At 38.1% G+C, this 26,992-nt stretch overlaps 1 protein-coding gene across 2 annotated transcripts in view; it reads left to right on the top strand.

Annotated features, from left to right (window-relative positions):
* Positions 1-26,992, top strand: part of RPS6KA5 (ribosomal protein S6 kinase A5) — a 181,435-nt gene that overhangs the window by 125,224 nt on the left and 29,219 nt on the right. For both annotated transcript variants that reach the window (XM_082647796.1, XM_082647797.1), the window contains exons 6-7: positions 11,455-11,538; positions 15,244-15,347. In XM_082647796.1, coding sequence (XP_082503922.1) covers positions 11,455-11,538; positions 15,244-15,347 — 188 coding nt within the window. The remainder of the gene's footprint in view (positions 1-11,454; positions 11,539-15,243; positions 15,348-26,992) is intronic.

Consider the following 26,992-nt stretch of genomic DNA (forward strand, 5'->3'; position numbering starts at 1 on the left):
AGAGTCTGTTCAAATTTTCTATTCATGATTCAGTCCTGGTAGATTGTATGTTTCTAGGAATTTATCCATTCGAAATTATTCAATTTGTTGGTATATAATTTAGTTTCTTTAAGGTCTTCTCTTTAATTTCTGATTTTAGTTGAATCTTCTCTCTCTTTTTCTTAATCTAGCCAAGAGTTTGTCAGTTTTGTTTATCTTTTCAAAAATCTAAGTTTTGCTAATTTTTTTCTGTTGTTCTGTTTCATTTATTTCTGCTTCAATCTTTATCATTTCTTTCCTTCTGCTAACTTTTGGTTTAGTTTATTCTTCTTTTTCTAGTTCCTTGAGGTGTAAAGTTAAGTTGTTGATTTCTTTGAATCTTTTAAAATGAAATCCATTCCTGTCTCAATGAACTAAGATATTCTCTTTTGTTTTCTTTTCGAAATTAGCATATTGAAATCTTTAATTTATTAGGAATTAATTTATATATATGTGTGAGGTGGGGATCTTATTTTTTTCTCTTTTTATATAGATAACCCAGTTGACTGAACTATTCATTGAATAGTCAGTTAATCCCTTCCCTACTGATTTGAAAAGCAACTTTGTCATATGCCAAATTCCTATGCATGCTTGTGAGTCTACTTCTAGGCTCTTCATTCAATTCCTTTTGTCGCCTTGCCTCTCCCTGAGTCAAAACTGAAAAATCTGAAGGGCCATAGCCTTACGGTATGTCTTTAATCTGGAAAGGTGAGATGTTTCCCCTCTTCACTTTTTTTTTTTTTCTGCGGTACGCGGGCCTCTCACTGTTGTGGCCTCTCCCGTTGCGGAGCACAGGCTCCGGATGCACAGGCTCAGCGGCCATGGCTCACGGGCCCAGCCACTCCGTGGCATGCGGGATCCTCCCGGACTGGGGCACAAACCCGTGTCCCCTGCATTGGCAGGCGGACTCTCAACCACTGCGCCACCAGGGAAGCCCTCCCCTCTTCACTCTTATCCTGTCATTCTCTCCTTATTTCCCCTGACCTTCCTCCTGCCTCTTCACTGTCTTTGCTATTCTTGATCTTTTGTTCCTCATTGTGTATTGAATTTATAAATTAATTTGGAGAAAATTGTGATCTTTGGATATTGAATCTAACAACACAAATTTGCATAAATATTCATATTTTCCCATTTATTTCCTTGTCTTTTATGTCTTTCAATAATATTTTCTAATTTTTGTAATGATTTATACATATATTATTAGATTTATTTCTATTAACTTATTTTGTTCCTATTGACAAAAATTAGAATATCTGTTTTTCTTGGCAAAGCATAGGAATGTTGTTGATCTTGTACATAGCAATATTGGTGAATTCATATTAGTTCCACTAATTTGCAGGTTCACTTGGATTTTTTATGTAGATGACTATATTAAAAGAAAAATCAGAACTAGTATTTGTAAGTAATGATGGCTTTGTATCTTTTTGATTCTCATACTTTTTATTTTGTGTGTGTTTGGGGATGTGTGGTTTGGTTTGGTTTTGTTGCTCTGTCTACTAAGTTTTATATGTATATATCCTTGCTTTTTACTTTAAGGCCATGTGTTTTAGGTTTTAGCCATTTAGTATGGTATCTGCTCTAGGTTTTTGATAGATAAATTATATTCTTAGTATATTGATACAAGGAAATTCTTATGGTTTTTTCTTTAATCACCTAGTGGTGTGTGTTACATTAATAGGTTTTTTCTTTTTCAATGTTAAGCCATCTTTCAATTCTTGGAATAAACTTTACTTTCTGTGACATATATTTTTAATATATTGCTGGATTTTGTTTGCTAATATTTTATTTAAGATTTTATTGTCTAAGTTGACCTGTAATTTTCCTTTCTAATATTGTATTTGTCTGATTTTGGCATCATGATTATACTAACATCATGAAAGTAATTTGGAATAGTTTATATAAGATAGTTCCTCTGAAGGTTTCCTCTGAATGCACTTCTAGCTATCAGCGTGTATTTTTTTCTTTTTTTTCCCTTCTAGGTGCATATGAATGGCTTTTCAAATACTGATTTAATTTTTTAAAAATATTTATAGTTATATGCAAGTTTTCAATTTTTTCTTGAGTCAGTGTTGGTAAGTTATGTTCTTATAGAAAATGTTATATTTTTGTTTTTAAATTCTTTGGCATCATATTATTCATAGAAGTGCTTTAGTTTTTAATCTGTATTGTAACTGTAGTAATGTTTCCTTTTAAATGACTAATATTGCTGATTTGTAACTTTCCTCCTCTTGCTCAATTTGCTAGAGATTTCTCCATTTTATTAGTCTTTTTCCAGAAACAGCTTTTATCAAGCCTCTCAATTTTTCTATTTCTTTGATGATCTTCCTTTATTACTTCATTCCTTTTACTTTCTGTTAGTTTCTTTTGTATTCTTTTATTAAACTTTTGAGTTGGACATCCAGCTCACTAATATTTAATCATTCTATTTTAATAAAACTGAATTTCTAAGAACAGCTTTAGATGTATCTCGCAAGTTATAATATATAGCATTTTTACTGTTATTTATTGTGGTTTTTTACCTTGGGCCATGAATTATTTAAAAATGGGTTCTTAAGTTTTCATGTATATAGGATTTTTGAGCTACCTTTTTGTAAATTTTTAGTTTTATTGCTTTCTGTTTGGACAAGAAAACATATATGGTTTTATTTCTGTGGTTTTTGAGATTTGCTTTGTGACCTATTATTTGGTTAACTTTTGTAAATGTGCCATGAATACTTGAAAAGACTGTATAGTCATTCTCTAACTGTTAGATATCAAATTTTATATATTTTCATGAACATCATGCATATCTTCCATAGCTTCACCAATTATTTTCCTGCTTGATCAGTCAGTTATAAAAGAGGTATGTTAGTGCCCACTATGATTGCGGATTTGTCCGTTTCTTCTTGGAAATCTCACCATTTTTGCTTTAGGTGGTTTAAGGTTCTTCAAAAATATTTGATTGTGTTAGTCTTAGGATAGTGTTATTTTCTAGTGAAATGTTCCTTTTATTATTATGTAGTGACCCTGCTTAATTTTAATAATTTTTTTTGCCTTAAAGTTCATTTTCCTGCTATTAATAAAGATATTCCAGCTTTCTGTTGGTTAATGCTGGTCTGATATATCTTTTTCTATCTCTTTACTTTCAATATTTCTTTGTTATTATGTTTTAGGTGTGCATTTTGTAAATAACATATAACTGGATTTTGTTTTTGATCCAGAGAGTTTCTATCTTTTAACTGGTGAGTTAAATCTGTATATTATGACTGCTGATATAGTTTTATTTATTTCTCATATCTTGCTGTGTGTTTCTCTTTATCATAATTTCTCTTTGCTTTTTTCCCCTTCTTTCCTCTCTTCTATTTAAATGATTAAGATTTCTTTATTTCATTTTTCCAGTTGTCTAGAAGTTATATATATTCTATATCTGTTCTTTGAGTGGTTATTACCCTGAAATTTTTAACTTATGCAGGCATACCTTGGAGTTATTGTGGGTTCAGTTTCAGACCGCCACAGTAAAGCAAGTGACATGAACTTTTTGGTTTCCCAGTGCATATAAAGGTTATGTCTATGCTAAACTGCAGTCTATTAAGTATGCTATAAATAGCATTATGTCTTAAAAAAATTGCATACCTTAATTTAAAAATACTTTATTGCTAAAAATGCTAACCACCACCTGAGCCTTCAGTGAATCATAATCTTTTAGCTGGTGGAGGATCTTGCCTCCATGTTGGTGGCTGCTGACTGATCAGGGTGGTGGTTGCTGAAGGTTGGGCTCATTGTGGCCATTTCTTAAAATAAGACAACAATGAAGTTTGTCGCATCAGTTGACTCTTCATTTTACAAATGATTTCTCTGTAGCATGCAATGCTGTCTGGTAGCATTTTACCCAGAATAGAACTTTCAAAACTGGAAACCTCTTAAATCCTGACACTGCTTGATAAACTAAATTTATGTAACATTCTAAATCCTTTATTGTCATTTCAACAATATTCACAGCATCTTCACCAAGAGTAGATTTCATCTCAAGAAACCACTTTCTTTGCTCATCCCTAAGAAGCAGCTCGCCATCTGTTAAAATATTATCATAAAATTGCAGCAATTCAGTCACATCTTCAGGCTCCACTTCTAATTCTAATTCTTTTGCTTTTTCTACCATATCTGCAGATACTTCCTCCACTGAAGTCTTGAACCCCTCAAAGTCCCCCCAGGAGAGTTGGAATCAACTTTTTTCAAACTCCCGTTAATGTTGGTATTTTAACCACTTCCCATGAATCACAGATGTTCTCAATGGCACCTAGAATGGTGGATCCTTTCCAGAAAAGTTTCAGTTTACTTTGCCCAGATCCATCAAAGGAATCACTTGTCTATGGCACCTATAGCCTTAAATGTATTTCTTAAATAATAAGGCTTGAAAGTTGAAATTACTCCTTGATCCATGGGCTGCAGAATGTATTAGCAGGCATGAAAATAACATTAATCTCATTGTATATCTCCATCAGAGCTGTTGGATGACAAGGTGCATGGTCAATGAGCAGTAATATTTTGAAAGGAATCTTATTTTCTGAGCAGTAGATCTTAAAACAGTAGGCTTAAAATACTCTATAAACCATGTTATAAGCAGATGTGCTGTCATCTAGGCTTTGTTGTTTCATTTAAAAAGCACAGGCAGAGTAGATTTAGCATAATACTTAATGGTCCTAGGATCTTCAGAATGCTAAATGAGCACTGGCTTCAACTGAAAGTCACCAAATGCATTAGCCCCTAACAAGAGAGTCAGCCTATCCTTTGAAGCTTTCATGCCAGGCACTGACTTCTCCTCTCCAGCTAGAAAAGTCCTAGGTGGCATCTTCTTCCAGTAGAAGGCTGTTTTGTCTACATTGCAAATCTGTTGTTTAGTGTAGCCACCTTCATTCATTACCTTAGCTAGATCTTCTGGATACCTTGCTGCAACTTTTATGTCAGCACCTGCTGCTTCACCTTGCACTTTTATGTTATGCAGACAGCTTCTTTCCTTAAACCTCCTGAGCCAACCTTTGCTAGCTTCACCGTTGCAGCTTCCTCGTCTCTCTCAGGACTTCATAGACTTGAAGAGAGTTGGGGCCTTGCTCTGGATTAGGCTTTGACTTGAGAGAATGTTGTAGCTGGTTTGATCTATCCAGACTACTAAAACTTTCTCCATATCAGCAATAAGGCTATCTCGCTTTCTTATCATTCATGTGTTCACTGGAGCAGCACTTTTAATTTCCTTCAAGAACTTTTCCTTTGCATTCACAGTTTGGCTAACTGTTTGGTGCAAGAGACCTACCATTCGGCCTTCTTGGCTTTTGACAAGCCTTTCTCTCTAAGCTTAGTCATTTTTAGTTTTTGATTTAAAGTGAGAGCTGTGTGACTCTTCCTTTCACTTGAACACATAAGGGTCATTGTAGGGTTATTAATTGGCCTAATTTCTATATTGTTGTGTCTCAGGGAATAGGGGAGCCCGAGGAAAGGGAGAGAGATGGGGGAACAGCCAGTTGGTCTCAGATCACATATAACATTTATCGATTTAAGTTTGCTGTCTTATATGGGCCCAGTTCATGGCACCCCAAAACAATTACAATAGTAACATCAAAGATTACTGATCACAGGTTAGCACAACAAATATAATAATAATGAAAAAGTTGGAAATATTGCGAGAATTACCAAACTATAACACAGAGACAAGAAGTGAGCAAATGCTGTTGGAAAAAATGGTGCCAGTAGACTTGCTCGTCACAGGGTTGCCACAATCTTCAATTTGTAAAAAGCACAGTATCTGTGAAACACAGATAAACACACAATAAAGCAAAGCACAGTAAAACGAAGTATGCCTGTACCCCGACTTAACAGAGTCTAAAATTAACAATTATGTCTATGATTGCCATGACCACTACAAGAACATTAGAATGTTTTAGCTTCAGTTATCCATCTCGTTTTATATGTTATTGTTACTTATTATTTTAGTCCCATCTTGTGTTATATTTCCCAGATTGATTATTGTGTAATTATTATTTTCATTTTATAAATTCAAAAGATTTTCTCACATGTTTACCTGTTTTCTCTGCTCACTACTGCTTTTTACATCTTACTCTTTTCTTGTGAGTTCAGTTTATTTCTGAAGTGCATCCTTTAGATGTCTTTTTAAACAAGGATCAATGAATAGTAAACTCTATCTCTGTCTTAAAATGCCTTTATTTTGCCTTGCATATTCAGTGATAATTTAGCTGGATATGAACATACCTAGGAATGGACTAGGTTTTTGTCTTTGGTATCTTTTTATTATAAAATAAAACACAAAAACAAAATGAAAGTATGGCTTAGTGAGTTATTACTATAAAGCAAACACTCTTATAACCACCACTCAAGTTAAAAAATAGAAATTTGCTACCCATGGGTATATTTTTATTTAGTCTGCTTGGGACTCTCGCAACATTCAGGATAATTTTCTCAAATATGTCTTATACTTCACAGATTCTCTTTAGCTGTGTCTAATCTGTTTAGTCTGCCTATTTTTATTGTATTTTTTCATTTATACAGTTCTATTGTATTCTTTTTCATATCTTCCTAGTTTTTTCTATGCTGCTATATTGTTTTATGGATATTTTCCTTTCTTTATGTCTTTCATCTTTTACAACATACTAGGCCTTTTCTAGATTGCTCTTCTAGTATTTGAAGTAATTCTTCTGTTTTATTTGCACAGTATAGTTCACTAATTTGTAATTTTGAGACTCCAGTGCTTTATCTGTGTGAATCCTGAGGCAGCTAAGTAGTGGGAATTCCTCTGGTTCTGTCATATGTTCCAGAGTGTCACCATGTTGGACCAGATTTTCTCACTTTCCCATACTATGGAGGAAAGAGTAAATTTAGGTCCCAAATCTACGAGAGCCACAAGCCTAGGGATTTGATTCCACAAGAGGAACATTTATTTGTTTGTTTTTAAATCTAGGGCTCAGACAGAAACAAACCTGGGCTACTGGGTGAATTTATTTTTTCTAGACTTTGCTTTCACTGAGGGTTCAGCTTCCTTAGATTCCAAGGTTTACACAAGAGTAGTAATTCCAGTCCACCTCTTTAGAGCCGAGGGCCTCATCTTTTGTCCTTATAAAAGTATTGAAATTCAAGCTTCTGGATTGCTAGGATCTGAAACAACTTCCCTTCCTTTCCTTTGTGCTTCCGCGGCCCAGGTCCTATGGGTACCTCTGGTTTTCAGCATCCTCTTTGTGGCTGCCACCTAGGGATTCTCCTTTCTGTCTTGGGAGCATAGACTTGGATGATTAGCAATGCAATATTTCTTCTTAAAAATCTAACATTTGGATATTTGTTGTGAGATTTGTCAAAATTGAGATGGGAAAAAATACAGAATGGGGGAATAAAAATTTCTTTGGTAATTTTAAACTCACAAATTTATCTATATATCATAAGCAGATAAGATCAAGATAAAACATTGGCAAATAAAAGCTAGGCATGATTTAATCTCGTGTTTATTGAGAAATCCCCGAGGGTTTGGCAGTTGAGTTCCTATTTGGATTCTTCCTTAGAAGGAAACCAGTTTTTTGTCCAGTGTTACCTGTTCTTTCTCTCTAAGGCACAGTGAAGCCTCCTTGATCAGCTGATACTTAAACACAAGAATACTTCATATTATGTGCCAGGATGGTGCACACACTGCTTTTACTATTTTCACATTCAATTAAATTCTCCTTCACAATCTTTTAACACTGTATTGTTTAATAAGTAATGTTGCTTATAAAATAGTATGGACTTAACTGCAAAATTGGCTGATTGCCTGTCTCCTTGAGAAAAATATTAATTTTTAATAAATAAACAATAATCATAATAGAGTTTAGCTATGCTAGCCTAGCCTTTTTATATCATAGTTCATAACCTATTACCTTGAAATCTTTTTTGTCCCCACCAGAGACCTTCCCCTATCATACTTCATCAGTTTGTCTTCTGGGTACAATTATTTGAAAGGCATTCTGCATACATTCTAGATCAGTGGTCCCCAACCCCCAGGCCCCTGACGGGTACCTGTCCGCTGCCTGTTAGGAATTGGGCCACACGGCAGGAGGTGAGTGGCGAGTGAGCAAAACTTCATCTGCCGCTCCCCATTGCTTGCATTGCTGCCTGAACCATCCCCCCATTCCCCCCCTTCCCCTGGTCCATGGAAAAATTGTCTTCCATGAAATCGGTCCCTGGTGCCGAAAAGGTTGGGGACCGCTGCTCTAGATAACATGAATCTTCCTAGGCTGATAAACACAAATTCAAAAGTTAAAATTGGGGCTGTTTTTTACAATAGAAGATATAAACTCTTAGGAAATTGAGACTGACACACTAAAAGTTAGAATTCGGAGGGAGTAACACTTCCATTTGGGGCAGAGGAAGAGGAAGCAGTTACAGAATTGCAAGAGGCTAAAATGGCAGTGTTTTAAAATAACAGAGAGACTTAAGAAATACTTTGTCTTTGTTTACTATTATTCCTCAGGGATTGGAACTTCCCAACACTTAAGCTTAATTTTGCTGACTCTTGGAATTTTTATAAATTAAATAATTATCTCAATTATTTATTAATGTAGACACTACCTATGTCCCTCCCTCCTCCCCCCCAAAAAACAGAGAAGCTAAAGTGAATTTTAAAAAAGCTCAGAAATCACACGGAGAAGGTAGAAGAAATATCTTTGAGGACTTAATGTGGTTCTGAGCTTCCTGTATGTCAAGACAGTGGAGATCTGAACTACATCGTTGCATAATTCTCATTGTCAGATAAAGAAAAAAACGAGACATGGAAAGTGGTGGTGACTATCAGATCTTTCCCACAGTAATCAATAAGATCCATATGTTTCTTACTGGTTTTACACTAAACTTATGAATATCTAGTATTTTGAAGAAGAGAGTGCGGATTTTCATGACTTTCAAGTTGTAAAATTTAAGCATTGTCACATACTTAAAAGAAAATATGCATTATTCCAAAGTGGCTTGTAACACAGATATGCCTATAAATAGAAATGAAAATTTATATGTACTAAAATGTCTAGTTTTCTAAATAAATAAAAATCTAGAGAAGCAATAAATCAAAACTTGTGATCTTTTTACTCATAAACCATTTTGGAGAATTATTTTTATTTTCTTTCAATATATCTAAACTTGATTTAGGATATGTTTTAAAGGTATCTTTTAAGATGAGATCAAATGACACAGACATAGAAAAGAAACTCGTGGTTACCAAAGGGGAAAGGGGGAGGAGGGATAAATTTGGAAGTTGGGGCTAACAGATACATACTACTGTACGTAAAATAGATAAACTACAAGGACCTACTATATAGCACAGGGATCTGTATTCAATATCTTGTAATAACCATTATAATGGAAAAGAACCTAAAAAAGAATATATATATGTATATATGTATAACCAAATCACTTTGCTGTATACCTGAAACATTGTGAATCAACTATACTTCAATAAATTAATTAATTTTAACTAAAACAGTTGACTGGAATTCACAAGAAAGATGAGATCAAATGATAAATACTATGACTTAGCAATTTTTCTGTGTTTCTTTATGTCAGCTATATAATGATTTTTGCTTAATATCCTATAAAGGGCTATTGCATAATAAATAGTGTATTAACTACAAACACTACATATTTAGTTTTATGAAGCTTGGGAATTTTTTTTTTTTAGCTTTTCAAACTATGACCAGGCTTTACTTCATACACATTCTTTTTTCTTTGTTTTGTTTTGTTTTTGATATATATATACTTTTTTTTTAATTGGAGTATAATTGCTTTACAATTTGTGTTAGTTTCTGCTGTAGAACAAAGTGAATCAGCTATATGTATACATACATCCCCTCCCTCTGGAGCCTCCCTCCCACTCCCCCTATCCCACTAAAAAGTAATTTTGGAGTATTTCTTTTTTAATAATTTAGTGAAGAAATGAGTGCTTCCTAAGCATTCACGTATTTTTTTCAATCTAAACATGTCTAACAAAATGTTTAAAATTATTCATTACTTTTTATATGCAAATTTATATGAAATCAATATTATTTAGCCTTAATCGTTCCAGTAGTTTGATACAAAATTAGCATTTGGTACTGAAGTGATGAAGCAGAGAGATAATGACATTTGATATATGGTTTATCCTAGCTGTTCAATGAGATTATTCTGCCAGATAACAAGAAAGAAAATTTTCTACAGATCTAAGCATAACTGGATTATTTCTTTTACTTTCTAGGGGAACAGTAATCTTTCAATATATATATAGTACATAAAAAGAAAGAAGTGAGTCATAAACCATATTAATTTTATTTTTCTTTATATAAAATTATATATTTATATAAAATTATTGAGCTGTATATATCATAAATAAGTAGTTTTAATACATTTTTATCACAGGGTTTAAATAAATTCATTACATTCATTATCTGTGGGCTGAACTTTCAGCCAATAAAACTAGGGACTACCACTTCTGTAACATTGCTAGGGTAGTGTCCTTTATGTTTAAAGCTGGTAAATAAGAAGAATGCTTATTTTTCTTGAAACCTTGCTGGTAGAAGAAGAATCAAGTGTAAATTGAAAAGCTTCCTCTAAAATAGTTTTGTAAAATATTTTAATGGCACCAAAGTGCCTTTAAAATTTTAGATATAGCCATATGAATGTACATTGTTAAGAATTATTTTTCCCCTGTTTAATATATCTGCATAACAATTCATATTTTTTTTTCTCCTTATTACATTGAGATATGACACAGTTGGTCATTTTTTTAATTACGTAATTTTTTAAGATTAATTTTAAGGATGATATATTAAATTAGCCCTTTTTAATGTTCTACAAAAGAGAAACAACTGTCTTTAAGAGGCAGTATTTTTTTAAAAGACAGTTCTGCTCATCATCACTTAAACCCACCATCGGCAGTGCCAAACTTAAACATGATGGTAAGGTTGGAAAAATTCTTTTCATCCGTTTTCATCTTTGGGTTCCCTGTTTCCCTTCTTAGCATTTGATCTTCCTTTCTCCTTCAGGTTTCCCAATGTTTTCCCAATCTTGCCGATCTGGAAATAAAGTCATTCATACTACTAGGACTATTGGCACTTACAAGAACAGTTAAAGAAATCAGTGATTGAAATATATACACACACAGAAAAAAAGAAGAGCGAATGAGTGGATTCATTAATGGATGGATGGATGGTCGGACGGACGGACGGATGGATGATAGTAGAGTTTCAGGGCTTAAAAAGTTTACCCGTTTACCTCATACTGTATAGGTGTGTATATATAGGTCTGCCTGGTGAGAAGAAGGTCTGTCAAGTAGCTTCTGCCACTACTTTGCTACTGTGGTGTATCTCAACACTGCCGTGTAGTATTAACTCTCTCTTCTTGTCACTTGTCATACGAGCTTAAAATCGAATCCCTTTTTCTTTGTTTGATTGTTTGTTTAAGGCTGAAAGAGCATATTCCTTTTGTGGAACTATTGAATACATGGCACCAGATATTGTCAGAGGGGGAGATTCAGGACATGACAAGGTATGTTCTATTTTTGACACTTCCTGATATATTGCTATAAAATGTATATTAAGAATCCTAGTTTAGCACTTGTGTTTGTTTTTGTTTAATTTGTGGACAAAGACTTCTAGACAGGTGCACAAATAAATCCTCTTTTGCAACCCAGAGCTCATTGTTCAGTATGAGTTTTGATACAGATAAGAAGGAACATGATACCTAAGAGAGTCAAGTGATGGGGGTGTATTGATAAACATAAAGATTGCTTCCAGGACTATAGAACTGATAATTTTCCTCATATTTTAAATTATCAGCTGTATTGATTTAGTACTCTAATTTTAACGTTGACATGAAACAAAGATGGCTTCTTTTTTTAGGCTTTTATCTTGAACAGAGTGTCTGGATAATTTTAAAAGGTATTGGCATATCCCAATGATCTGTACTGTTCTAGGGTGTGATGGCTTAGGAGTGAATATGATTTGAACCTAATACATTTTTAGAGGGTGTCAAATTCAGAACCAGGCAGATCCATCTCCTGACCCTAAACATGGTCCTAAAGTAAATCGCTTGAGGAAATTGGATCCCAAAGATTACAGGTGGGGAATTTTGAAGTGTGTCCATATTTCATTGGAGATCAAAGAAGCCTAACTAAAAGAATTGTGGGCTGACTCACATGATAACTTCTTTTTGAAAGGGCTGTTTTTTCTTGAAGATTATGAGTTTGGAGGAACTAAGGTGATTGGCAGTGGAAAGAATCAGAACATGTGAAATTCCTTAAAAATTTATTGACTTAAATAACTTTGTCTGTGTTACACATAATAAAAAAAAACCCTTTACAAAAAAAAAGAAAAACAGAATCTTAGTTAATAACCTAGGCCCTCTTTTTGGTGTTATCTTCATTTTTTTAACCTTTCCTTTGCTTTGTATACACGAACATATTATGATATCTAGTGTTTTGGAGGAAAAAAGATAATGGAAAGGTTAGGACATTCTAGATTTCCCTTTTTTCAGGTTTTGTTGATGAGGATAATATTTTGTTTTATAGAATAATACTCTTGTTAAAGGAAATCTCAAAATCGACTAATTCTTCAAATAATAATTTTTATTTTATTTCCGTTAAAAGTATCACGTCTTGGGCTTCCCTGGTGGCGCAATGGTTGAGAGTCCGCCTGCCGATGCAGGGGACACGGGTTCGTGCCCCGGTCTGGGAAGATCCCACATGCCGCGGAGCGGCTGGGCCCGTGAGCCATGGCCGCTGAGCCTGCGCGTCCGGAGCCTGTGCTCCGCAACGGGAGAGGCCACAACACTGAGAGGCCCGCGTACCGCAAAAAAAAAAAAAAAAAAAAGTATCATGTCTTGAGCAAAGCATCCGTTGTAACCCTGTTTAAAACAGAAATCACCCTTTGTCTGTTGTATGTGACCTGGCCTTTTAGGACACACCTGGGCCACAGTACAATGCAGAGGTGTCATGAATGCAAAAACAGTGCACATTGTCCCCATTGGAGTCATGCTGAATGACTATGGACAGTGCTTATTGGCATTATTGATTTTTGCTAGAGAAACATATGGAAACTATTTCACCTTCAGTCAATAATTTGCTTTGTAAGAGATCCTTAAAAAGGGAGTCTCTCATATTTTCTTATTCTTAATTTTTGCTTTTAACTTTGTAGTGATATTGGAAACTTTGTTGATTACCTCTTCAACAGAAAAAAACCATTGTGACAATCCTTGGAGAAAGAAAACAGTTCTGCATTCAAGATAGTCTAAGTTTGTTTTCCTAAGCCTTCTAAAAAACTCAGTCTTTTCCCTCCTCACTTCCCTTTGTATGTGCAAAATGAAGATTGTAGATGAGGCTTTCTAAGTAGTTATAAAATCGAGGTCACATATTTTTTCTTCTTGTATTAAAGGGTACAGATTTGTTCAGTTCTTTCTTAACACTTTTGCTTTATTAATAACGTTCTCCAAATAAGGAATTCTGACTATTTTTTGCTCCTCATCTCCCCATCTTCCTCATCCCCTTTCAAAATCTCACATATACAGTAGGAATATCTTTTTTTTTTTTTTGGCTGCGTCGGGTCTTAGTTGTGGCATGCGGGATATTCGTTGAGGCATGTGGGATCATTTGTTGCGGTGCGGGCTCTTCATTGTGGCGCACGGGCTTCTCTCTAGTTGTGGCGTGTGGGGTTTTTTTTTCCTCTCTCTAGTTGTGGTGCAGGCTCCAGAGTGCATGGGCTCTGTAGTTTGCAGCACGCGAGCTCAGTAGTTGTGGCACATGGGCTTAGTTGCCCTGTGGCATGTGGGATCTTAGTTCCCTGACCAGGGATTGAACCCACATCCCCCTGCATTGGAAGGCGGATTCTTCACCACTGGACCACCAGGGAAGTCCCCAGTAGGAATATCTTAACAGTGGAGAATCGGTGGTCTCCTTGCTAATGACTAATCATGCATTTATGAGCCCTTAGGAGTTCTTCAAGTTTGTGTGGTATTGGTTTCAGTCCATGACTAGGAATCTGATTATAGATCTGTATTAATTTACAAGCATGGTTCAAATCCAACGTTCTAAGGGTCCTGACTCAGCTGGCAGTAAAGCTGCTTGTATAAATAAAAGAATTGAATTACTGATTTAGTTTCTATGTTATTGTTATGTATTTTCTTTAAAATAACTCTAGGCTCACAAACTACATCATCTCTCTGAAATCTTGGCTCTGAAATTTGGAAGCAGAGAGTTTAAAATTTTAGCACCAGTTAATTTCTCATTGCTGTAAGCTCATATATCCAACAATTATTGAAATCTTGATTTGCCTAATTGTAAAGGAACTAATTTTCAATATATCAAGATTCTGTAAATTCTGTATAATTTGCTACGCTCTCAGTTCAGGTAACTGCTTTTATAAATTGTTTTCCAACGTAGATCACATTTTATTTTATATTATTTTCAGTCTTTCCATACCTCCCAGAAAGTGAAGACTGCTAGATTTATGTGATTGGTTCCATAAGAGGAATTGATATAGGTGGTTATGAAAAAATAACATCTTTTGATGGGATTTTTTTCATTTTTGTTCTTTGGCTTTAAGAAATTTCATATTTATTGGAGCTGAATAGTTAATAAAAATGCTGATTGGTACATTTTTCCCCCTATCCTAAGTCCAAAGATTTTACTTAAAATTTTTAAAATTTATTTAAAATTTAAAAATTTTTTGGGGGTAGGGAGGGATGGGTTGGGAGTTTGGGGTTAGCAGATGCAAATTGCTATATATAGAATGGATAAACAACAAGGTCCTACTGTATAGCACAGGGAACTATATTTAATATCCTGTGATAAACCAAATGGAAAAGAATATTAAAAAATTTATATATATATATATCTGAATCACTTTGCTGTATAGCAGAAATTAACATAACATTGTAAGTCAACCATACTTTAATTAAAAAAAATTTTTTTTTAATTAGCCTAAGTAAAACCATTACTAGTTTAGGAAATAATTGAAACACTTATAGCAATAGAAACACTTGATTGACTTCTCTATGTTAAAATTCTGAGGATACCTGAATATTTGCCCTCTCAATGTCTTTTTTGCATGTGCTAATTTAATACTCCTTGCACAGGAAGCTGTGCACAAAATCTTTTTGTCAAAATATTGTCAAATATATAGATTTATTTTGTTCATTTTTCTTTTTATATAAAATACAATTAATATTCTAGAAAATGAAATTACTGTTGTTTTATAGGCAGTTGACTGGTGGAGTTTAGGTGTTCTAATGTATGAATTACTAACTGGAGCATCTCCTTTCACTGTTGATGGAGAGAAGAATTCCCAAGCTGAGATATCTAGGTAAGACCTAACAAAATAAAATAAGTGTATTGTTTTCTCAAAGGAACTGATCAAACTTCTGCAATTGGGCTGATAGAAAAAATACTTTTTTTTAATGGGGTAGACAAAAACGATGTGTAAGTGGTAAATTTCCAATTATATTCCTGTAGGATATAGATATATAACCTTTATATTTCTTTATATTTTATATGCCCAATTAGATCTTAATTTTCGTAGATAGTGTCGTAATTTTTGTGTGCTCCAAAGTACTTAGCATATCGTCTTAACCTAATGTTTATTTGATGGATACTTTTTTCCCACTGTATACATAATGGAATTTCTTTGTGACTTTAACATAAAGAAACAGTAGTGATATTTTTCAAATCATGGATATAGGCTCAATAGAAACAAATACCATAAAATCACCCTCTTGTAGGTTATCATAGCACTGTTTTGTTCCTTTCCTTCATAGCAGTTATCACAATTGCAGTGTTACATTTTTGTTTGTAATTATTTGATTAATGTCTGTCTGTCCCACTAGATTGTAAGCTCTGTGAGAGCCAGGGGCCTGTCTGGCTTTGATCCTCAGCACTGTATGCTTAGATGCCAGCACAGTGCTTACCATGCAGAATTCAATGAATGTTCTTGGAATGAAATGAGTTAATGAACAAATAAACAAAGTGTGATAAAACATTGTACTAATTACTAGTTATGTTTTTGTCCTGTTTTTACTTGAATTTTATAACTTTGAGAACAGATTTGACATTAAAAATTAAAAATTGAGACTTCCACTTCTTACCAAGATGGAATAACAGGGACCGGATTTACTTTCCTGCCTGAAACAATTTTTTAAGTGGGCAAAATATATGAAACCACAGTGTGGAAGACATTGAACATCTAGCAATGAAGCACAGTGAACCCTGAGAAACGGGAAATAAATGAGGTGAGCCCTATGATTGCCCAGCTTACTGCCTTGAGAGAGTATCCAGGCTGCAGTACAGGGAGGGGAAACACAAGTGGAGCTGAGATGGAAATGACAGTCCAGGAAAGCCGGGGAAGCTGGAGTTTGCAGGGCAGAGTGTTGGAGAGGAGAAAGCTGCAGAGAGAGAGTGAAGTTCAGAGCTTTGCCGAAGCTCAGTACTATTCAGTTAAGTAGTGATAAGCGCCATGTGTGACGGAACTACTCAGTATAGCTAAGATGTTATTTCTCTCCAAATTGATCTATAGATTCAGCACAATTAGAATCCCAGCAGGCTTTTTTTTTTTTTAGTAGAAATTGACACCCTGGGTCTAAATGCCTAGGACCTGGGTCTAAATGCATAGGATAGCCAAATCACCTTTGAAACAGTAGACCAACGTGGATTTGAAGACTCACAAGCTGCAACAATTAAGACACTGTGGTGTTTGTATCAAAATGCACAACTCATCAGTGAAATAGAATAGAGAGTGCAGAAATAGAACCACACAGATATAGGTAGCTGATTTTTTTTTTTTTTAATAAAGATGCAGCGTCAGTTTGGTGGAGGAAAGATAGTTTTTCAACAAATGATTCTGGAACCATTGGCTATCATATGGAAAAAAATGAACTTCAATAAATACTTCACTCTATAGAGAAATTTTAAATGGATCATAGACCTAAAATGTAAAACTTAAAATTATAAACTTTCTGGAAGAAAACATGAAGGAAAATCTTTGTGCCCTTGCATTAGGCAGACATTTCTTAGATAAGACACAAAAAGTGCAATCTGTAAAAGCAAACTGATAAATTGAACTTCATCCAAATTAAATACTTCTGCTCTTCGAAAGAAACTGTTAAGAGAATGGAAAGACAAGGCACGGACTGGGGTAAAATTACAAATTATGTCTGATAAAAGACTGGTATCCAGAATATATAAAGAACACTCAAAACTCAAGGAAAAAAAAACTCTCCATTTTTTAAAAGGGGCAAAAGATTTGAACAGACAGTTCACCAAAGAAGATCTGTGGGTGGCAAATGAGCACATAAAAAGATGATCGACAACATCATTAGTCTTTAGGGAAATGCAAACCAAACAACAATGAGATAGCACTATATACTCCCTGGAATGGCTAAAAATAAAGTGACTGACTATATTAGGGTTCTCCAGGGAAACAGAACCAATAGGATATATACACACATATATATAAAAGATCTATTATAAGGAATCAGCTTACACAACTATGACAGCTAAGAAGTCCCACAATTGGAAGCCGTGGTGCAATTCCAGTCCAAGTCCGAAGGCCTCCGAACCAGAGCTGCCCCTGGTGCAAATCCCAGTCCAAGGGGAGAGGACCAGTGTCCCAGGTTGAGCAGGCAGGCAGTAAGGGACTGAACCCTCCCTTCCTCTGCTTCTCTTTCTATTCAGGCCCCCAAGGGATTGGCTGGTGCCCACCCACATTGGGGAGGGGATTCAAATGCTAATCTCATCCAGAAACACCCTCACAGACACACCCAGAAATAATGGTTAATCTCAGCCTGTGTCCCAGTCACGTGACACTTGAAGTTAACCATTACAAGTCCCGCCCCTGTCACCTTGGCAGCCATTTGCATCTCCTTAAACTGTACTTGATCTCCAGATAAAGACAATAACGTGGTCATTCCACCCAACATGATACAGCTATCCCAACAACCCACTAACCCTTCCCCAGAAGAGGACATAAGGTCCTTGAGTGGTGTAGTGATATCCACTCTTCTCCTTGAAATCCCATAACTTAAAGACTATGGTATAAGTTTAAAATACTTAACTACCATGGTTGATATAAAGTCAACACATCTTATCTAATATGATGAAGGAATAAGGGAGGAAAGGAAACAAATATATAATTTATACACACACTTATTCATAGCGAAGTAAGGAGGAAATACACATGGCAGTCACAGTCCTCGTTTCTATAACTGGTTACGGGGTCATAGCTGGTCTTTGTAACTGCCTTCTTCCACTACCCACTTGGTATTCCCTTTGCCTTCAACAAGTACCTCAGCTCGTGGGGTGATCCAAACCTTCATTCACAAAGAATGTGGGCCATTAATAGTCCTGACTAGATTGCATTGTAGTTTTCAACTGACCTTCGTCACAGGTTCTAGTCATGCTCATAGACCCTCTAGGGCATCTCCTGTACTCCAGACAGTCTTCCTTACTTCCACTGTGGAATAGTAGTCCAACTTCCCTTGACAGTAAGGATCATTCTCCCCAGCCAGTGTCGCAACTCCTTTTGCCTGTTGATTCAGAGGCCTGAGCAACCCAAAGTGGCTGGGTGGCAATCTTAATTTCCAGTTCAGTGGAATCACTGTTTCGTGTCTTGGAGGAAGCATCATTCCCCCTGGAACTAAGACCTTTAGGCTAGCAGAGCATAAAGTCATGCAAACAGAAAGCAAAAATTTTGCTAGTGGGTCACGACGGGTAGTAGTAAGTGGTGCCACTCCCATGTCTACCCCTTGATTTCTGGACCCGTGAATCCTGGCTATGGGAGAAACAGCACCATATATTGGATGTTGATTCAGAGCGTTTCAGCCTTCTGGAGAAACTTGCCGCCCTAGCTTGTGCTGTAACTGAGTCTTCGAAAGATCATTCCACCATGATATCAAGCCAGCTTCAGAATGGTGGGGAACATGGTAAGACCAGTGAATTCCATGAGCATGGTCCGTTGCTGCACTTCTTTTGCTGTGACGTGAGTTCCTTCATCAGAAACAGTGGTGCTGTGTGGAATACCATGACAGTGCTTAAGGAAGTTTGGCAGTTTGGGCAGAAATATTGCATGTAGGAAAAGCGATCCGTATCCATAGTAAGTGTCTTTTCCAATTAGAATGAAACTCTGTCCCTTCTGTCATGTAAACAATCCATTGTAATCAACCTGCCACCATAGCTGGCTGATCACCCTGGGGATCGGTGCCGTAGTGGGCACTCAATATTGGTCTCCACTGCTGGCAGACTGGGCACTTGGTGGTGGCTGAAGCCAGGTCAACCTTGGTGAGTAGAAACCCATGTAAGCTCCATCCCTGCCCCCATGGCCACCTTGCTCATGAGCCCACTGGGTGATGACGGGTGAATGGAGAGAGGCAGATTGGTATCCACAAAACAGATCAGCCTATCCATTTGACTGTTAAAATCCTCCTCTGTTCAGGTCACCCTTTGGTGAGCGTTCACATAGGACACAAATGTCTTCACATTTTTGCCCATTCAGAGGGGTCTGTCCACATACCTCGTCCGCAAATATCTTTGTCAACCAGATTTCCTTGTCAGCAGCTTTCCCATCATGTTCCTTCCAAATCCCTGACCATCCAGCCAAACCATTGGCCACAGCCCATTAATTAGTATAACATTGCTTGGTCCAAGCAAAGTGAACAACTAGGTGCACTGCTCAGAGCTCTGCCCACCGGGAAGATCTGCTTGCACCTTTGCATATCATGCAAAACCGTCTGTAAACCAAGCCTGAGCCTCCTCTTCCTCTATCAGCTAAGGTAGGGGACTCCCCATGAGGCCGTAGATGCCGGCTGGGAGACAGAAGGCAGTGTGGCAGGAGCGGGGACATGGGCACTTAGGCCACTTCTTCATGTACATATTTGTGCCTTCAGCGCCTGCTCAGCCCAGTCTTGTGTATGTCACTTCCATTTGATGATGGAGCATTGCTGTGCACTGCCAACTCTACGGCTTGATGGATCAGATAAATGGGCATCTCAGGTTGCGTGTAACTTGGGGGCCCATAGTTAAATGTTCAGTCTTTGCTAAGGCCAAGTAACAGATGAAAAGCTGTTTCTCAAAAGGGGGGTCGTTATCCTCAGAAGATGGCAAGGTTTTGCTCCAAGATCTTAAGGGCCTGTGCTTCAGTTCACCTCTAGGAGCTGCCAGTCTCCAAACAGCATCCCTGTCTGCCACTTCCAGCACCTCTGATCTGCTGGATCAAATGAACCAAGTGGCAGAGCAGCTTGCACAGCAGCCTGGACCTGGTGCAGAACCTTCTCTTGTTCTGGACCCCACTCAACAGCAGCTTTTCGGGTCACTTGGTAAATGGGTCGGAGTAACACACCCAAATGAGGAATATGTTGCCTCTCAAATCCAGAGGCCCACTGGGCATTGTGCCTCGGTACGAGGCACCAGCTGCAACAACTTCTCCTTCACCTTGGAAGAGATATCTTGATATGCCCTATACCACTGGACTCCTAGAAATCCACTAGAGGCCCCTGAGTTTTAGTCAGATTTATTTCCCACCCTCTGACACACAAATGTCTTACCAATAAGTCTAGAGTAGTTGCTACTTCTTGCTCGCCAGGTCCAATCAGCATAAAGTCATCAATGTAATGGACCAGCGTGATTATCTATGAAGAAGAAAGGCGATCAAGAGCTTTGTGAACTGAACAATGGCACAGGGCTGGAGAACAGATAACCCCTGAGGTAGGACAGTGAGGGTACATTGCTGGCCTTGCTAGCTGAAAGGAACTCTTTTTGGTGGGCCTTATGGACAGGGCTGGAGAAAAAGGGCTGCATTCCAGGTACCAGCGCTTGTATTAATTTGCTTAAGCAATGAAACCACAACTGGTACGGCAGCTGTAATTGGAGTCACCCCCTGGTTAAATTTACAATCATGCACTGATTGTAGAGCCGTCCATCTTCTGCACAGGCCAGTTAGGCAAGTTCAATGGGGATGTGGTGGGAATCACCAATCCTGCATCTTTCAAGTCCTTGCTGGTGGCACTAATTTCGGCAATCCCCCAGGAATGCGGTCTTGCTTTTTGATTTACTATTTTCCTAGGTAGAGGCAGTTCTAATGGCTTCCACTTGGCCTTTCCCACCAGAATTGCCCACACTCCACAGGTCAGGGAACGAATGTGGGGATTCTGCCAGCTGCCAGGTATCTCTGTTCCAATTATGCATTCTTGACCTGGGACAGTAACCACAGGATGGGGTCAGGGACCCACCGAATCCACTGTGAGATGGACCTGAGCTAAAACTCCATTAATTACTGGACCTCCGTAAGCCCCTACTCTGGCTGATGGGCCACAGTAATGTTTTGGGTCTCCTGGAATTAGTGTCAGTTCAGAACCCGTGACCAGTAGTGTCTGAAAGGTCTGATGATTTCCTTTCCCCAATGTACAGTTACTCTGGTAAAAGGCCGTGGGTCCCTCTGGGGAAGGCTGGGAGGAAGGTTAACAGTACAAATTCTCAGGGTCCTTCCTCAAGGTGACCCACCATCCCCTTTATTCAAGAGGTTGTGGGTGTATAAACTGGCTCAAGTGTGGGAATTGATTGAGGGACAGTTGATTGGGGGGAGGGCAGGAAAGATGACAAAGGGACCCAGTGGAACTTTGGAGGGCATTGGGTATGTCCATTATCTTGATTGTGGGGATGGTTTCACAGGTGTATATATATGTGTCAGAATTTATCAAGTTGTACACTTTATATGGTGAGTTTATTGTATAATACATCAATTTTACTTCGATAAAACTGCTAAATTTTTTTTAGAATGTACCTTTTACAGGACATACTAGGAAGTAAATAATTTCCCACTATTACAGCTTATTTAATTTTGAAGCTAAGTGATCAGAAATATTTCTTGTTAAAATCAAATTTAAATCATGCCTATTATTAAAATTCTAAACATGACTTTGCTTATTTTAAATGTGCTTTTTGACAGTTTGAAAATGCCTCAGAATTGTAGGAAAACTTGCCCATAGTCTTTTGAGAATTCGGGTCCCCTTGCAGGGTCACACCTGTCATGGTGACAAATGAAAGGGCAGACTTAACCTGACAACATTAAATAGTGGCTCCTCTGACTAATTCCCTCTTTCTGATTCCACATACACAAGCAATCTTCTTTTTACAGTTTTCCATTCCACCACAGGTCTGCCTGTAGAGAGACAGTATATTGCTGATCATAACGGCAGGAAAATTCTGAACCAAAAGATGTTCAAATTTAAATTGCTTTGATTGCCTTTAGATAAATTAGTTGGCATTCTGATTTTAGCAAGAGAAAGAGAGCCTGAATCAGATTGTCTAAAATCTTAAAACTAGAGCAGATTTCTCAAGAATTTAAATAGGATTCTTTCCCTTTGATCAATTAATTATTCACTTTGTCATGTTGTTAATAATTTTGCTTAAAGATGGGTGTTAACCTATGATTCCATGGTTTTTTTGTTTTGTTTTGTTTTCTTGAAATTTACTAACAGTGTAATAGCTGAATTATCCCACATTACTTTTGCCTTTCAAGATAATCATTCTGATTGTCTTTCCTGGTGTAAAATCTTTTACAGTCTGTTCTTTATAAAATATGCACCATTCAGAAAAATGTATCATTACCTTGTCCCCAAATGTCTTAAATAGCCAGGGCTTTTTCTGATCATTGAATTCTTCCATTCCTTAATTATCATGATCTCCCCTGAACTCTGCATACTTTCTATAGAGTTTATTTGAGATGCATCAGAATAATATATTATCCGAGTTATCTGTTTGCCTGTTGTTGTCTACAGGTAGCCTAAAATCAGGAAAAATATGTTTTCTCTGGTTATCAAATTTTAAAATATGATAAGAATTTAGGATGAGACGAGAACTTTCTCCATGGTGCAAGAATCCCTTTATCAGTGTCCCTGACGGTCCTCTCCTTTCTGTCTGAGTGCCATCAGTAAACAGATAACACTGTTGTGTAAGGTATTTTCAAGGAAGCCCCTTCCATCAGAATTTCTCCTCCCGTAAAACAAGCCGAAATTAGTTTCCTCTAACCTCTGCACGTCAGTTCTGGTCAGGAACCAAAGAACAGAGTAGTTCTGTGGTTTCTTCCAGACATTGCTTTAGGTGTCTGAAGATAGTTTTATCTAGGGTAAACCTTTCTAGTTCTCTTAACTGTTCATGTGAAATGATTTCTAGATTCGTCATTCCTCGGTACCATTCTGAACAAACATCAAATTGTCAACATTATAGATTTGAATGATAGCTCTTTAGCTTTTCTGTGAGTCTGTTTCTTATTTTTATTTCACGTATGTAGCATGTGCTTTTCGTACACATATGTTTCCCACTAGCTTTTACTGCCTCTGTGTAGAGCTTCCTCTTTCAGGGTATGTGTTACTGCCACACAGGAAGGTGTCCCCTCAGTCGCTGGTATTGCTAGCAGTTTTTCTGCCTTCCCTTCAAGAAGGAAGCTTTTTCTTGCCTGGGGCTGTGTAAACCAGGATAATTAGATTTACCCTCACCTGGGCATCAGGACCTAAAGGTTCTGATTGCAGCTCCTCCATCATCTCCAGCAGGGTTGTTTCTGTCTCACTTTCTCTGCCTTGGAAATTTACAAAGTACTTGCCAAGAGATGTTTATTTGGTATTTCATTATCCATCAATAAAGTATACTTTACTATTGTGTTTCATAGTGCTATCCTAAGCATAATGTTATATAAATTCAGGTCTAAGTGTTATAAAAATAATGGTTTAAACAGAGCTGTAGATGTTGTTTAGGTAGGGGGTTGGCAAACTATGGCCTGCAGGCCAAATCCATTCTGCTGCCTGTTATTGTGTAGCCTGTGAGCTAAGAATGGTTTTTACGTTCTTAAGTGGTTTTACGTTCTTACGTTCTTTACGTTCTTAAGTGGTTGAAAAACTCAAAAGGTGACCAATATTTTGTGACGTGTGAAAATTAGATGAAATTTAAATTTCGGTGTCCATCAGTTATGTTTTATTAGAACACAGAGTACTCATCCATTTACCTATCATGTCTGGCTGCTTTCATGCTGCGGCAACAACACTGAATAGTTGCCCCAAAGACCATATAGCTTCCAAAGCCTGAAGAATGTATTGTCTGGCCTTGTATTAGTTACCCATTATCCATTGCTCAGTAACAAATGAGCTCAAAACTTAGTGGCCTAAGACAACATACATTTATTATCTCAGCATTTCTGTAGATCAGGAATCTGGGCACAGCTTAGCTAAGTCCTCCACTTCAAGGTCACTCATAGGCTGCAGTCAAGGTGTTGGCTGGGCTTTCAGTATCTCAAGGATCAACCGGGAAAGGATTTGCTTCGAAGCGCATGTGGTTGTTGGCAGGATTCAGTTCCTCTGGGTTGTTGGACTGAGAGCCTCAGTTCCTTGCTGGCTGTTGGCTGAAGACCACCCTCACTTCCTTGCTGTGTGTGCCTTTCCAAGATGGCAACTTCTTCATCGAAGCATGCAAGCTGGGAAGGCAATAGAGAGAGTCTGCTAGGAAGATGGAATGTTTTGTAACCTAATCATGAAAGTGGCATTCTCTCATCTTTGCTGAATAATATTGGTTATGAGAAAGTCACTAGGTCCAGGCAACACGAGGCTGTGAATACATGGAGACAGTGATCATTGGGTAGCTTAGAAATCTGCCTACCGTGGCCTTTTACAAAAAAGTTTGCTGACCCCTGGTTTAGGTAAGAATTTATTTGTCCTCGCAACGAGTGTTTCTCTTTAAGTAATTATTTTAAAACATTGATTTTGTGTGATGTGCTAATTTAGTCTTCTAAGTGCAAAATCAAAAAACAGTAATTCTGTTGTATTTTTCTGTTTTATCCTTGTTAATTATTCAGTAACATATTGAATTAGCCCATTTGTATCATTTTACATTTTCTGTTTATTGATGTCTTGCTTTCAGAGTTATGTATAGAATAACAACAAGTATCATTATTTCTTACGCTAAGAAGAGATCAAATTTATTTTTTTCCTTGGCTTTCTTATTCTTCTTATGTCTTTATGATGAAATTTTTTTGTCAGCATATTTTATAAAGCCTTCTTAATTCCCCATAGGCAATTTGTTTTTTTCTTTTCTTCTCTCTAGGTATTTTTGTATCCAATAGCAGTATCTATATTTCCCAGGTGTTTTTTGACTCGTTACCCCAAATCTATTAATGTGTTTGTCACAAGAGCTATTCCTCTACCTGTTATTTAACAGGATACAATTACAGCAGCTTCAGACCGGAGTCCAGTGATGGGAGAGGAGCAGGGCGAAAATGACCCATCCCTTGGCACCATAATCCTCAGCTTTCCATCTTCCCTCTTATCATCCTTTTCACTCCTGCTTCCCTTGCATAACACGTGGGGGGGAGGGCCAAATGGTACTGAATTACTAATTTGCCTCTGAAGCACTCCCTGGGTGGGGAGAGGGTTTGGAGCCCTTCATAAAACATAGGGCTGATCATTCCCGCCGTGGAGAGGGCCCCTCAGAGACGCCATCAGAGTGGTTGCCATTTCCTGAGCTTCCCCTCCACCTCCTGCTTCGCTGCCACCTCTGATTACCGCCCCAGCCAGTTCTCCACTGCTCCCATCCACCTGGAGCCTCAAAGGTCAGCCTCACAGCTACTGGAAAAGGCCGTGGAAAGAAGAGCTAGCCTCTGCATTCACAAATCCGCCATCTCTTTTGGTCTGCGGCGTGATCTGCTGTTCCTTACATGCCGTGGTTCTCCAGGGCCTCCCGGGAGGGCGCCCCATCCTTCAGGATGAGCATCTTGGCTCCATACTCTTGCTCTTGTTCTCTGCCTGGGCTCCTTTCCATTCAGCAATCTCTTTGCAATTCCATGTGTTCCACTCTGCTCTTGGCCCCCAACACGGCCTTAGTTTGTTGTCACATGCAGCCACTTGGTCCGCAGGAAGCCCCAAGGCCCTCTCCTATCCCTGTCATCTTGCCCTGTTAGGAAGGGCACTCTAACACAGATAATGGAGTGGGTGGAGAAGTACCAGCTTGGAGAGCATCGTCTGGGCCACAGAAAAGAGTGTAGTAAGGAGGAGGGCCTCGGAAGAGGTCTGCCGGTAAAGCCCTGGTGAGTGAAATGGGATCCCAGCTTTAGCCTAAGCCGGGCCCACCTCTGAGATTAAGACGCGTTCAGGCACGTCTGATAAACCAGTCTAGTAGACCCATCAGTAATCTAACTGTGCGGGCGTCAAAGGGAGAGGAGCCCAGGTAGACCAGCTGGGTTCACAGAGGCCTTAGCCATTGAGCGGGGAAGGACAATTCTAGGTTTCATCTGTCACTTTTAGGGAGGAGATGCTATAAGTTGAAAAGAAAAGGAATTTAGCCCAAATCTTTACAAGATCACGCACACATCTTTGGTTCCTCTAACCTCATGAGAAACAGGTATTTTCTCCCTTCGGCTTCTCAGGTGGGTGGCTTCTCAGGCAGTGGGGGTCGGAGGCCTTGTTAGAGACCTGGGGGAAAGACGAAACAAGATGCTGTAGGAGAGAGTGAAGAGGAGTGTTCATAGCTCACAGAAGACATGCCCTGGGGATTCCCAGGAATTACTGGATGAGACTTTGAGTGGAGTCGCACACTCTGCAAAAGCCAGCAGGGGTACCAGCCAAAGAATCTCATCTCATTATTCTTAATCACCCAGTGGATGTGGCCTCAGGAAGCACAGGTTAGGTGGATCTGGATCAAGAAAGAGCTCAGTGACATGCAGAGGGAAGTGACCGCATGGGACCGTCCTCCCTGGGCAGCCAGTCTTGTGGCTCAGAGAAGGGGCGCTCCTGTGGAGTAGCCAGGCTAAGGGCCCCGCTGTGTGCCAACCTCTGTGCCCAAAGTCACCCACATCATGGCCTTGAATCCTTACGACCCTGAAAATGAGGTAGCAGCATGTGCTGTCCTACAGACAAGGAAGCTAAGCTTCAGTTACCTAAAGATTCAGAGCTACAGGGAGGTGGGACTGGAGTCAAGTGCAGA

The sequence above is a fragment of the Grampus griseus genome (assembly GCF_964374135.1).
Source record: "Grampus griseus genome assembly, chromosome: 2".
NCBI lineage: Eukaryota > Metazoa > Chordata > Mammalia > Artiodactyla > Delphinidae > Grampus > Grampus griseus.